We start from the raw sequence: 14,829 nt of genomic DNA on the forward strand, positions 1-14,829 counted from the left end.
TAGTCACTCTAGCCAAAGACTTGTCAATATTGTTGATCTCAAAGAACCAACTTTCAGTTGCACTGATTCCCTTTATTGTTTTTCTATTCTCTATTTCTTTTATATCTGCTTTAACCTTTATTATTTCCTTTCTCTTGCTGGCTTTGTGTTTAGTTTGCTGTTATTTTTCTAGTTCTTAAGGTATTAGGTTGTTAATTTGAGATTCTTTTTAAATGAGCGCTGTGTTTGCCACATCCCATGAGTTTGGCTGTTTTTGTTTTCATTTTTATTCCTCTCAAACTCTTTTTAAATATCCCTTGTGACTTCTTCTTTGACATATTGGTGTGTGTTTAACTTTCAAATATTTGTGGATTCTCCATTTTCCCATCTGTTATTGATTTCTAGCTTTGTTCACTGTGGCTGAGAGGAAAAAAAGAAGCAACAAAGATGAAGGTACAAAGGGTAGGGGTGTAGATGTAGGAGACAGAATGCAGGGGTGAAGATGAGGGAGACGGAGTGCAGGAGTGTAGATGGAGGAGATAAAATGTGGGGTGTAGATGGAGGAGACAGAGTGCAGGGGTGAAGATGGGGAGATGGAGTGCAGGGTGTAGGTGGAGAAGATGAAATGCAGGGGTGAAGATTGGGGAGACAGAGTGCAGGGGTGAAGATGGAGGAGATGGAATGCAGGGGTGAAGATGTAGGAGACAGAGTACAGGGGTGAAGATGGAGGAGATGAAATGCAGGAGTGTAGATGGAGGAGACAGAGTGCAGGGGTAAAGATGGGGAGATGGAGTGCAGGGGTGTAGATGTAAGAGATGGAGTGCAGGGGTGAAGATGGTGTGAGATGAGCTCTGAGACACTCCTGAGTTGCTTGGTTGGGGTAGCTCCACATCAGATGGAGTAAAGACCGGGTAGGCGGAAAGCAGGAGAGAGAAATGGTAATGAGCTAATATTTGTAAAGTTGCAGAATAGTGACCACATACCATTTGTTAAATAAATACAGTTGTTATCCTGGAAACGGTGAAGAAAGTGTTTGCACAGGAGTTCAGCACAGTGAAATGCTGCTGATAGATTATGTCAGGTGAGGCCTGAGGCTGGGCCGCAGATTGACACTGTGCAGGTAATTGCTAACCTTGACAAGGTAGCGGCAGAAGGCGAGTGTGCAGACAGCAATACCAACAACCATCTGGAGGAGTTTAATGGAAGAAGAAAGGTGGAAGAAGAGGAGCTGCAGGGGAAGTGGACATCAGGAAAATGGCTTTGTGGTTTAAGAAAGGAAGGATCCTGGCATGTCTGTGGGGAAGGAAGGTCTAGCAGAGGGTGAGGCCAGGAGGCTGTGGGAGAGCCAGCAGCACGGGGGTGGGGGGTGCAGTGCTTGGGGAGGCTGAGAGGTGAGGAGCTGCTGGTCTGGGCAGGCGTGCAGCCCTTTGTCCCTGCTAATGGGGCACAGAGTGTGGGGGCCCAAACAGGGCTGAAGGGTATGGTTGCATCTTGTACAAATTCTCTTCTGATGGCTTTTGCGCCCGCCCCCCGCCCCCCCCCCCCCCAGGGAACTGAGCACATAGAATCACCTACTGTTGGGAGGAAGGATGTGCAGGGCTGGTGAAAGGAGCAGGTAGGTGTGGGTGTGGTCCTTAATTGAGGGAGAACAGGTTTCCATGCTCACCTACTCAGGTCTGGAGAAGTTGGAGAACTGTATTTAATTCAGTTTGGGTTTTGGCAGGTGAATATAAGAACTTGAGAGAGGGCCAAGGGGTTGTGGATATTCACAGGGTAATGACTGACCAGGGTCTGTAGGCTGGGACTGCACACACAGCTGAAAGACGGTAACCGGGTGGCGGGACCAGGGCGAAGGGCCGGAGTGGGAAAGGAGGGCCGGTGCCTGCGTGGCAGCGCTGAGTGGGCAGTAACATGACGCAGGCCCTGCGGCCAGCACTGAGGGGCTGCAAGCTGAGAAAGATGGTGACATGGGCCGGGGACTGAGAGCCAGGGCAGTGGGAAGGTCGTTCTGGACCTCAGAGTCAGCAAGAATCATGGCTGCAGTCACACTGGTGATGGTGACCGTGAGCCAGGAAAGAGGGAATGATCTGGAGGTCGGTGAATGACAGCCTCCAGGAGGCTGAGTCAGGGACATGGACTGAAAAGTCTGGGGTGTGGGGGGAGAAGAGAGAGGGTCTGGGCAGCGATGCGCCCAGGCAGAGCCAGGTCTGCCCCAAGGCCTGGGGACCCAGTGTGGAGCTGAAGGGCACCAGTCACAGCCAGGGGAGATGTTACAGAGAGGCTGAGGGTTTATGGGGTTTCACCAGTGACCACACCAGAGGGCACAGCAGGAAGTTTCAGGAGGTTGGTTCAGAAAAGAGAAGAAGAGGATCATGGGATGAGGGACACACAGAGTTCTGACCACCCCAAGTGGCAACCTTCCCAGCGACTGGCTCTCTTCCTACCCTGTTTTCTTTCCATCTTCTCTTATCACCACAACCTTATCTATCTATTTGATGTTTGTTTTTTTAATCTGCCTTCCCTGTTGAAATGCAAATCTGTGAGGCCAGCAGAGATTGGAAGGTGACCTCCTACTGAATAACCTGGTTGCCCTTCTCCCAAGAGAGGAGACCCCCACACAGTACAATAAAATGTATTTTCAACCTCAATAGAGAGCCTTTTGGAGCTCTAGAGGAATAGCTTCTATTTGCAAAAGCTATAGGTTCTGGCAGCCTTCACATGCTACGGAAAGTGATTTGGTTTGCATCTTTGGAGCACCGATCGGGTTTCTGCTGTGTGCATTCTTCTGGCTTTGTATAGTCAAGCTCACCCCTAGCTTGAAGGAGAGTTAGTAATACCTGGGAAGGAGGGGAGTGGCTGTGGCACGAAACCCAGCTCGGGTCTTTCCTAAGGGGCAGCCCTCCTGTCGGCTGATTCTGGCAAGTTTTCCGTTTCCAGCCCAGAGAGTTGGAGGAGAAAATTTCCAACACCATTCCCAACACTGTCACCTGGCCCATGGGGTTTACATAGCCAAGAAATTCTTGAGCAATATCACACATGTGATCATGCCAGCACTGAATTTATTGTGCGTGTGATCTTGTTAACACTGAATTCATCACAAGTATAATTGGGAATTCACCCTGGGAGGGGTCTTGCTCACGTGAAATTTTATTTTTGCAGGGGTCATAGAGGGGAGGGTAACTGGGCAGAACGAGCTGCCAGTCGATGGGGCCGTTGAAATGGTGGGGCCAGTTTGTGCAAGACCAAATCAGACGTGTTTATAAATCTAGACAGTGAAGGGGAGTCCTGCCATGTTAAAGGATACTTTGGAGATTTTGTGTTTTCTATGAAATTCTGGATGAAATCGGGTACAGGTATAATGTGAGGGTCTCTTGGCTGTCCTGGCTCTGACCAGGCACAGCTGGGCCAGAGCTGGCTGCCTGGGCAGGGTGTGGAGTGTGGAGTTCTCCAAGAAGTCGTCGAGTTGGCCCATCATGACATAAGCTCACCGGGCAGCGGCTCCCGGCACGACTCTGGTGGCCCACTGGTGCGGGAGAACTAACCGGGCGTCCATGGGTGCCACTTCTGAAGTGTGGCAGGTGCACCCCGTGCTAAAGGAATTGGGAAACTCCAGAGTGATTTTGTTCATCTTTGAGTCTCTCCTCATTTGCCCTCTTGGCTGCTAATTCTGTCCAGCAAGAATCAGGGGGTAACCTTGTGGAACAGAGTGTCGTGTCCCTCCTATGTAGCTATGTTGGGTTGAGGGGCCTTACAATTAATCACAGAAGCATCCTTTGGTCCCAGCCAATGCTAAAATGAGCTGGCATGGCCTTGGGAATCAAGGCCAGTATGAGAGAAAAGCATGAACCGTGGGGCTTACTATTTCATCTTTGACGGGTGTGAGCAGAGTGAGGACAAAGAACATCCATCTGGGAATGGCAGGAAGGTCCAAGCGGAGGCTGGGAAGGCACAGCAGCCACATTACATACAGGCTCCCCCCACTCCCTGCTTCTGAATCTTTTGTATATGTTGCAATGTATTTTTTTTAATAATAGCAATACAAATGTAGGAAAGTGAGGTTAGGTATGATTCCTCAAGTGATTTTTACAAAACTCTTTTCATCTTAATCATTTATTTATATGCAATAATTTCATAGGGGAAGAAGCCATATGGACTTTCCTTTCCTCACTGAGGTGAAGGAAGCATTTTTGCCTTTGGTCGTATTTCCCTAGCAGGTGAACTTCAAATGTTAGTGCTAGGAAGAACAGCTCCTGGCTGGGGCGCAGCTTCTGGAGGAAATTCGGCTTATATCTCCAGGGATAGCTCAAGGCCTTGCCTCATCCTCGGGTACGGCCGGTCCTCCCTTTCCGTGCACATCGGGAGCTCTTGGTTTACACCTTTTTCAGTGGTTGTCACCCTGGGGCGTTGGTTCTTCATGGTGGGGACCCCACCCCGCTCTGCTTCTCTCCATCACCCGGAACAGCTACCGAATCATAACTGAGTCAACTGACCCACAGCAGTGGTGCGGGATCGCTGGTGTCAACGTGGCCACCACACTGTAGGAAATCCGATAGGAAACCCTTTTTTGTTGTTCAGATCAAGGCTTATACAGGCACAGGTCCCCTCAGGGAGTCCTCAAGTTCTCTTTTAGTGAATTCATCATAAAATGTCATCTTCTGTGAGGAAAGGCCAAGGACATCTGTCGGTTTCGTCACCTCTGCACCCAGAGCACCTAGACTGGCTCAGGTACTCAGAGGCATTTATTCAATTCCTTGATAAGTCATAACCAGCACCTCTTCTTCCAGGCGCGGAAACTGAGGGTCAAAAAGGCAACCAGTTCAGAGATCCCCTGAAAGGACTCAGGCAACAGCTCTGATTTGCAATGTCGGGCAGCGGTTTTCATTCGGAAGCCACACGTGGGGGCTGGAGTGGAGGTGCGAGGGGCGGGGCTGCCTCCCAGGCAAGCCCGGGAGCCAGCCCGCGAGCCAGCCCGCTGTGTCTGACCGTGGAACGGCAGCGTGGACGGTGCCTCGGGGCTCTCCATCTTTCCCCTGGAGCTGCCTCAGCGAGTTTCACACCAAAACCGAACGCAGAGTTCTGGGATGTCAAACCAGGCAACGTTTCTTGCCTACTCCCCACGTTTCATTGAACAAATAGATAGTGAACATTAACAAGGATGGGGAGGGAGAGGCCATATGGAGCACAGTGACCAGTGAGCCTGACTGCATCATTAATGAGTAACCCAACCACAGGGGAAGAACCTACCTAAGTCATGTGGAAAACAGGTTTTGACGGAGGCCAAGGACAAAAAGAATGCAGATACTATACTCTAATTAGTGGCTTGCTTTTCTTACTATCTGGGTTAGTACATACATTGTGATCACAAGAGCGGGGTTCTCACTGCCGGAGAGAGGAGTTCTGATGAGGAAGGTCACTGACGTGGTTTTTGAAAGTGTTGAAATTGAGGGAAAGACATACAGGAATTCTTTACACTATTTTTGCTCTTTGTTTTGATAAATTTGAAATTATTTCACAAGAAAAAATTTCAAGAAGTGGCCAACAAATTTAAGATAAGATCGATCCTCAACCTCACTAATAACAGAGAAATGCAAATGGAAATAACAATGAGCCTCTTTTTTCCCCCCGTCATATTGGTGAAACAAAAGATTAATAATATGAAGTGTGGTTTGGGATGGAAGGGGATGGTGTCGGGCAGTCGGAGGGAGGGAGTCAGGCTGGCAAAGCCCCTTTACGGGACAGCATAGCCTCTTGCTTGGGTTCTGAAGTGCAGAGACCCTGAACGCGTCCTATCCAAAAGCACGGGTTCTTAAATGTTCCAGGAATCTATCCTACTCATGCATAAGCCCAGACTATATAGAAAGCAAATTCAGGGTCTCTGTAGCAGAGTGTGGAATAGCAAAAAATCGTGAACCGTTTCAATGCCCATTGTAGACACTGGTTAAATAATCCCTGATTATTTGTGAGAATCATGCAGAGAGGTGGGAGGCTGGAAATCCTCTCCCAGCCACAAAGCAGCCTATTTATTGTGTGAAATAAGATCATCAAGAATGCATCTTATATGGGGCGAAGTTGGGCCTAGGGTCTGTTTGGGGCTCAAAGTCACTGAACACAGAAGGTAGGGGTGAAGAAGTGAGGACTCTGTGAAAGGCCCGGCTAATGTCAGCGTAGAACTTGAACTGGTGTGTATTTGAAAAAAGGCTTCTGTTTAACCATGGATACCCACACCCTGCTTTTGCTTTCTGCTTCCAGCTGGTGGCAGCCATTGTGTTCATCAGCTTCGGTGTGGTGGCCGCCTTCTGCTGTGCCATCGTGGACGGTGTGTTTGCTGCTCGGCACATAGTGAGTTCCGTCTTTTGAATTTCGTGCTCAATCACTCTCCTGGGTTTAAGAGACCAACATGCAAAAATAGTTTCCCAGAGTGCCATCACTGTTTCTGTTTTCATCTGTGTTTGTCAATTGATGTCTTTCCTTCTCGCTTTTCTTCACTTCTTGAACACACACACACACACACACACACGCACATCGTCATCATCATCATCATCGCATCAGATAAAATCAAATTCTTCAGTTTCCCAAGTAACCTTCCTCAGGTCTCTCTTTGAATTTAACAAGATGAAACACATCCTGAAATTCACTGACTCATGATGTCCCAAATTTTATAATTCAAATCTGTTTCTCTTAAAAGATTATGACAGAATTTTCTAGCTTGATACTATAGCTTGCGAAACCCTTTGGGTTCCTCTAATGGTGGAGATGCCTGAGGTGGAAGATTCTATAAACAGTCACAGGCACGTGCCACCCAATGATGTTTCGGCCTATGGCCGATTTGCACATGTGATGATGGTCTCATGAGGGAACTGAAAAACTCCTATCACCTGGTGACTCTGTAGCCATTGCAGGGCCACAGTGCAACGAACTACTCACATGTTTGTGCTGATGCTGGTGTAATCAAGCCCCCTGTGCTGCCAGTTGTACGAGTGAGACAAATGCAGCAGAGCCTTCCAGGGTGGCCCTGATGCTATGGCCGGGTCCCTGCAGGGATCCTGGAGAGGCCCCAGGCCGGGGGTGAGAGGGCCACTTGGGAGAGGTGGAGGCCTAACATGTCCAGCCAAGGCCAGAACTTGCGCCATGGTTGTCCTTCTAGGTTATTCATTGTTCATTGAACACATATTTATATTTATAGCACTTTTTAGGAAAGTGCGTATCCTTTGTCCCAGACTATTGTTTCTTGTTTTTCATTTTTGGAAAGATAATTGAACTGTGAGTCTCCAGCCAATATTTGTTGTCATACTTCTGGCACTCTGTTTGGTTAGAGTAAAAAGCATATTCTTTTTTAAAAAAAATGATTTTATTTATTTATTTTTAGACAGAGGGTAAGGGAGGGAGAAAGAGGGAGAGAAACATCAATGTGTAGTTGCCTCTCATGCACCCCACACTGGGATCCTGGCCCACAACTCAGGCAGGTGCCCCGATTGGGAATCGAACCAGTGACCCTTTGGTTTGCAGGCTGGAGCTCAACCCACTGAGCCACACCAACCAGGACCAGAAAGTATATCCTTTAATCCAAATATGATTTCCCACCTTATGCCTAAATTACTGAAGAGGGCATGTTGCTTTGGTGTTGGGCTGTCATACCTGCATTTTCTCAAATGTCACTCCATCAGCAAATATTGATTGAGGGCCTCACCCAAGCTAGGGATGCAAAGTTGGATGTGCACTGGCCCTTTCCTCAAAGAGCAAGCACCCTGGCTGCCACGTCATGCCAGCTAGAGGTTGGTAATCCCAAGGTCTTCCAAGGAGGAAATCCCATGTCTGCCCTCAGAACGCCGTTGTGGATGTAGTGCCTTGGAGACAGGCCTGTGCGGGTGCACAGTCAGCGGGCAGACCTGGAGATCTGCAGACAGGGGCGCACGAGTGATGCTGCCCGACCCCGAGTCAATCGGCTTCCCTGCTCGGGAGGTTTCCTCTCGTCACAGGGACCCTGAGGGGCTGCACGAGGCAGCCACCTGAAGCCCCAGTGGGGCCATGCGGGACCAGTTAGTGACGACAGTGCTGGTGACAACTCTGATCCTGAGTTTGTGGACGCCACACCGACCCACCCCTTTCTCTCAGTGGAAGTGGAGAACTGTGGGCTGATAGAATTTCTTATGAGTATTTTAAAAATGAGATTGTCATTAATGTGTTTATTCTCCCAACCAAACTGAAGGCATGGGTCTGGCAGGCAGTTTCGGAAACCCTGGTTTTAAAGGAAAAACCAACCTTGCCTTCCCGAGAGAGACGCTTCTTCCTGATGGTGGTGGGAGTGCAGCTCACAGGGGCCCCATCCGCTGGAGGTGGGATCCCGGTCCTGCTGCTGTGTGAGTCAGCTTCTCCCAGGCCTCACCTCCACCTCAGCTCACATCTGAGGAATTTCCTTCAAAACCAATGGTTTCCCAGGTGGAGGGCTCTCCTCCTTCCAGCCCTGCAGGAGTGAAAGGGGGGCACGCTGCCACCTTGGCCCGACCTCGTTTCATGGATGGACAGGATTCTCCGAAGCAATTCATCATTGCAGACGAGTATAAATACTGCTAGACGTAATTCCAGGCTCCCTTGTTCCAAACGGGCCAGGTACCTCATGAAGAGGAACGTGAACCCTGGGAATCAGAAGGCTGTCGCTGGCAGAAGATCTGTCAGGAGTTATTAGCCCGCTTACCTATTCCCGCCCAGTTAGGCGCTGGGGTCACAGTTCATTGCAGGAGGAATGGGAAATACAGGAGCTTGTGATGCTCGGCTGGACCCTCTGTCCCAGCTCAGGGTGAACTCGCCTCTAGCAGAGCCACTGTGTGGTCACCCCAGAGTGTTTTAGTGGCTACTTTGGGGCCTCTTCAGTGACCAAGGGCACAGCACCACCGTTGGGGACGCAGTGTCCTCTTGCCTCCTCGTGGGTTCCTCATTCTTTTATTCCTCTCACAGCCACCTACTGAGGTCCCGTCTCTGTGCCAGGCGTGCAATGGACCAGCGGCAGCTGGCTCCTCTGGAGAGGGCCAGGGAGTTAGCACATGAGGGCTGTGGCCACGCAGTCTCTGTCCCTGGCTACTCAGGCCTGCTGTCTGAGCACAGCAGCAGCCACAGACAACATGTGGACAAATGACGGTGGCTGTGTGCAATAAAACTTTATTTACAAAATCAGGTGGTTGGCCAACCCCTTCAGGGAACACATGGGATTTTCACTGAGCTTTAACGACTTACAGTCTGATGATTAGTGTGTGGTCTTAGAATTAATTTCTGTGTGATGGCTAAGAAATAAAACTGTATTCGGTGGTCTTCCTGAGCACCCAATGTCCACTTTCCTAAGCCACCATGACGCCAACTCTGGGCTTTCTCCAGGCCCCGGTCTCGCCCCAAAACACAATTTTCAATTTCATCATAAATTTGAAAACGAAGTTTGTGTGATTTGGCTGGGACTAAAATAGGTTACAGTTTTATTTAACTCAAACGAATAAGGATTATTTCATCCTGATTGAATAGTAATGATTAGACAGAACCACTGGTGCTTCTGCGTTAGGAAAAGAATTCCCTAAAAAGTCCAAGTTTGAAACCAAGTTTTCGTCACTGATTTACTGTGACACTTAGCCGGGAGCTGATTATGTTCTGGAGCTGTTCTGGACTAAATATTTATGTTTGTTTCCCCTGCAAAAACTGTGTGTTGAAGCCTTGGGCCCTGTGTGATGGAGTTGGAGTTCAGGCTTTGGAAGGGGATTAGCATTAGGTGAGATCAGGAGGGTGGGCCCATGATGAGATCGGTGCCTGTATAAAAAGAGACCTCAGCTTTTTCTTCACCGTGTGTGGACACAGCAAGAAGGCAGCCACTTACATGCCGGGAGAAGGTGCTCACCAGGACTTACGTGCACCGGCACCCTGACTTCCAGCCTCTGGAACTGTGAAGGATGAACATCTATAGTTTAAACCATCCCATCTGTGGTATCTGTCATGGCGGCCTGAGCGGACTGAGACAGAGCTGATGGTAAAATGTGCCCTCTCACACCTGCGCAGTCAGCCCGTGAGCTGGGCTGGGCTTGCAGACCAGGGAGGCGTGAGGGTGATTTCCGAGTGACTCGTGAATCTGGACTTTTTCAGCAAGGCACCGGTGTTCAGTCTGGAAGGACATTTCCACATGATCATAGGCATGGAGAAGAGCGATTGTTCACAGGGTCAGTCCATCAGAGCCGGACGCTTGTCGCCTGCACACTGACGCAGTTGCGTGGGTTGTGCTGGCGCTGGCCTGCCTCGGTGGGGAGCAGACACTGGGCCAGAGCTGCTGGTAAAAGAGCCTTGTTGGGATGACTCCCAGGAGGGGAAGGGAAGCATGGAATCGGGCAGGGGGCGGCCAGCAGAGGGTCTCCAAGGGCCGGAACGGACTCTCATCCACAGACTCGCCCTGTGCCCCAGCCCCACTCAGTCTCCCATCCGTCTCACTTCCCACCATCTTCCGTGTTCCCCAGGCACTTCCGCGCTCTGGTGTCTGTTGCCCTGCAGGGAGGTAGACTCAGTGAGGACAGAGACTCAGCTCCAGCCCCCTGCCCCCCATCTGCTGTGTCGTCCAGAGTGGGCCTGGCACATAGCAGTAAAACCAGTCCATCATAGCTGCTGCATGGAGGGACACCTGCGTAACTGTCCTTATCTGTTGCCTGTGGTAGTTTTTCATACTCCTTTCTTAGGCCAGAAGTAGGACTAACATAACAAGTAATAAAACTAAATATGGTCATTGGGATTCTAACTCATAACTTACAGATTATATAGTTTTATGGCATGTTATAGCTTCTGTGTAGCCCTAGCTGTTCTCTACTATAGAAATTATAAGCACTTTGTGATTGTCAGTTTTTTGGTCCGTCTCCTTCACTAATGCCTTACAGGCAAGGACTCTACCCTCACAGTTTGACTCTGTATCTGCTCCATGAAGGTTGAGGAGGGACTCGTGGATGAGTAGTTGCATAGGGCCATAGATGCACACTTGGGTGGTTGGTAGGTGGATGGATGCACAGGGGGCGTATGAATGGATTGGGATGATTGGATGGGTGGGTACGGGAATGGGTAGATGGAGGGATAAAAGGATGGGTAGATGCATAGGTGGAGGATGAATAGATGGAGAGAAGGAAGGAAGGAGGGAGGGAGTGGAGAGATAGATGGATGGGTGGATGGATGGATGGATGGAGGGATGCCTGCATAGATAATTGAATGATTGATTAATTAGATAGAGGGTTGGGTGGATGAATGGGTGATTGGCTGGATGAGTGAATTAGTCTGAAATGTATCTTGCTCCCTTCCCAGTGGAAATATATATTTTGGTTTCAGGGAAAGAGATGGAGCCACGGAGTGTTGAAAGTTGTAGGAGCACACCTCAAAAAATTAGGTACCCACCTCCCTTCAGCCACCTTGTGTTGGCCCGTGAGAAAAGGAGTGTCAGTCCAGCCAGCAGTATCAGGTGCCTGCTCCCCTGGGCACTTCACTCATCTGCCTCCTGGATGCAGGAGCCGGGCTGCTCTGGAATGAGCTGTGGTATTTCCTGCTTCAGGCTCTCCATCTGGCAGGCTGTGGTTGGCTTTGGCGTCTCTCCTTTAGAGAGGTCTGACTTTGGCAGACAGATTTGACATCTCCTCTGGCCACTCCTGATTTAGAGGTGAAACTGTACCATTCCATGTGTGTTTGTGTCTAGGAAACAAGACCCCTCACCACGGGAAGATGCCAGTTTTACTCCAGTGGGGTGGGATACTTGCACGATGTCTACCAGACGGAGGTAAGCGAGGGCACAGGTGGATGTTTCCAGCTTCACTCTGCTCATCCGTGGCTCCCACACCATTGTCTGCATCCCTGGTCACAACCCGAGTGTTCGGATTCTTACAGTTCTTCCTGCCATGTCTCCCCACTGTGCCGTGGTGAGGCATTTGTGGCTCACGCTTTGTTTTGAGTTAGCTTTAACACCTCAATGTGTTGTATTTATTTTAGAATCACAGCTGCTGACTTGTCTTCTTTGACACATGACAGTCCTGGAATTCACTTGTCCAGTTTGTTGTGGTTGAATGCTCTGATGAGCATTTTTTAATTGATTTGATCACTGCAATAAAAAGCTAATATACCACACTGACATTGGCCAAGAAACTCCCTGACTGCCCCCAGGCCAAGGACGTCAGCAGGGTGATTTCATTTCTATTTCTAGCTGCGTGAAGCGCCAAGAGTAACAAAGTGCACCGCGGCATGCCCTCCTCCCTCAGACCATCGCAGGTGGGCGTGGAGCTCCTTTCGTCTGGCTATTCTGCTCCAGCTCTGTGTAGACGTGCAGGTTTAACTACACACAGCCCCTCAAACTGAGTACAAATGTCAGACAAGGGGAGGACAGAGTGGCCAGCAGTAGACAAGAGAACATGGGAGAGCAAATGCCGTGGTTCATGTCCTGCCTGGTGGTTGGGATGCCCCGTTAACCACGGGAGGAGAAGGGGCGTCCTGCTCGCTGTGGCACAAGGCACTGAGTGGGTTTGAGGCCAGGGCTCTGCTGCGCGCCTGGGGCTCCCTGTTGCTTCTCTCAAGGCAGGAGGCGTGTTTCTTCTCCCAAGGCCGGTCCTGGTACCTGCATCCTTTCTCCTGGCCAGAGGGAGCCTTGGGGACCTGTCCTGCTCAGAGGGTTACCCTCTCCGGGCCCTCCACATGTACCACCACCACTCCAAAGACCCTCGTGCTGCCCTTTCCTTCCTTCCTACTCACCTTGATGTGTTCAGTCCAGGTCAAGGTCAACTTTTACTCTGCTCCTGGGATCATAGACAAGCAAGGTCCCCGCCCTGACCCAGGTTTTCACCTTCTGACGAAAAGCCCACCTGCGGGGCTGCCCCACCTCATCCCTGCAGCTGGGGTTCTCAAAACCACTGCCCATAGGAATCAGCCCAGGAGCCTGAGCAGATCCTGATGCTGGGTCCCATCCTAGGGAGAGGGTTTTAGGGGACCTAGGTATATAAAATCTCCCCAGGGATAACAGGGAAGAAGCTACCCACACAGTTCAAACCAGGGGCCAGCAACCTTCTCCGTAAGGAGTCAGTAATACTTTAGCATTTACAAGCCAGACGTTCTCTGTCCCAGCCACTCACCTCCGTCTCCGCAATGCCAGAGCAGCCAGGGGTGACGCATACACAGATGAGTATGGCTGTGCAGAGCGTCACCTGCAGAACAGACAGTGGACCGGGCTTCGCTCCAGGCCCCTAGTGGCTGACCCTCCTCTAAGCTGGTGTCCTGTGCTGTCGCTCTTCCTAGGAGCGTGACGCCTCCCAGCAGGAGACACCCTAGGTTAGGGTCAGGCCTGTGGAGCCCCAGCTCCCCATCCTGAGGCTCTGACCTTCCTGAGAGCTGGTTGCTGGGCTCAGAGCCATGCCTTGCCCTTGCTCCGAGTACCTGCCCATGACTCCTGTCGTGCCAGTCCTGCAGTTTCACCTGTTACACCTCCCGGCCCCAGTGTCTCACTCTGGGTCTGAGGCACACTGGGGCTACCTTCCTGGCTCCCCGGCCGGCCTCTGGTCTCCACCCCGTCTGGACTATTTCCCATACCATGTCCAGTGCTCCAGAGGGCCCCGTTGCCGGTTTGGGTGATTTGCAGAAATGAGACACAGAACTTTGAAAGAAAGGTCATGTGCCCGATGGGTTGTGAGAGCCTCCCAACTGTCTGGGTCCCCAGGCAGGCTCTGAGTATCTCTGGGGCAGGGTGGGCCCGGGTCTGCTCTCAGAGCCGCCCTCAGCTCCTGTGGAGAGGCCTCGGAGAGCCTGCTGGATCCTCCGCCCGCCACTCAGTGTGCACTCCTCCCTCGCACGCTCCTTCTCCCGGACGTCACTGCCTTTTTTCTGAAGTTAGGGTGGTCTCTGCCTTGCTTACCTCCTAGATGTGGGTAGCACAGCCTCCACATCGAACAGCATGGGGTGGGGGGAGGAGGAAGGCATGTGTTTTGGCCCTAATCTTGCTTTTTTTTAAAACATCAAATGTCTTCCAAACATTTGTAGCCTGGAGGATGGCCTCTGCCTGGGTTGGAGGCTCCGCAGGGGCTGGCTCGGTTAAGTCAGGCTGCTGACAGCTGTTCTCTGTGTTGTCGGGAAGGGTCCTGGCCAGAGGGGTCCCACCTGGGGAAGGTTCCCCCACACTGGTGTCCCTGCTTGCAGAAACCCCTGCCTGGAGGGGTCCTTATCTGTAGGAGCCTCCGCCTGCAGGCGCAGTGCTCCGGATCCTCTCCCTCTCCTTGACCGTCAGCTGTTGCCCATTTGGACACCCTGGAAGGACTGAGCCTGGTCCTCTAACTCCTCCCACAGGGCAGGGTTCCACTGCTCCCCAACCCACAGCACCCCGCAGAACAGGGGGAGGGCGGGGAAGGTCAGGAAAGGTGGGCTCAGGAGGGAGAACGGCCCAACGGACCAGGCTCAGCCCTGCCCACCGTGGGGTGGATGGAAGGAGCAGGCACATGGGCGACAGGTCCCTGGTACCTGACAAGCTCTCTCTGCTTGCAGGTCACCTGTCACTCCTTGAACAGCAAGTGCCAGCTGAAGGTGAGGAGCAACACCTGCTATTGCTGTGACCTCTACAACTGCCATAGGTAAGTCCAACAGGAAGTGGGGCCAGGGACAGCACCCCCACGCCGCTGGCGGCCCCTCATCCCATCCCTGCCTCCTCCCCCTCCTCTGCTCTCCCCTGTCCTGGGACACTGCACCCACCTGCACCCTCTCCTCAGTGTTCAGGCACTCAGGTGAGGGGTGGATGCTAGAACCGGGCTCGGTGCTGCAGTGAGGTAGGGGGTGGGGAGGCGCTCTGTAAGCCCCGTGGTTATGTCTCTGTCGGTGAGCCCGTGC

General features: G+C 51.4%; 1 protein-coding gene across 1 annotated transcript in view; it reads left to right on the forward strand.

The window, feature by feature from the left end:
• The window catches only part of TMEM255B (transmembrane protein 255B), a 43,681-nt gene that overhangs the window by 19,098 nt on the left and 9,754 nt on the right, over positions 1-14,829 (forward strand). Inside the window, exons 4-6 of the mRNA XM_045821553.1 lie at positions 6,229-6,318; positions 11,672-11,752; positions 14,491-14,576. Coding sequence (XP_045677509.1) covers positions 6,229-6,318; positions 11,672-11,752; positions 14,491-14,576 — 257 coding nt within the window. The remainder of the gene's footprint in view (positions 1-6,228; positions 6,319-11,671; positions 11,753-14,490; positions 14,577-14,829) is intronic.

This window comes from Phyllostomus hastatus, unplaced genomic scaffold, assembly GCF_019186645.2.
Source record: "Phyllostomus hastatus isolate PE091 unplaced genomic scaffold, TTU_PhHast_1.1 phas_scaffold_46, whole genome shotgun sequence".
In the NCBI taxonomy this organism is placed as follows: Eukaryota; Metazoa; Chordata; class Mammalia; order Chiroptera; family Phyllostomidae; genus Phyllostomus; species Phyllostomus hastatus.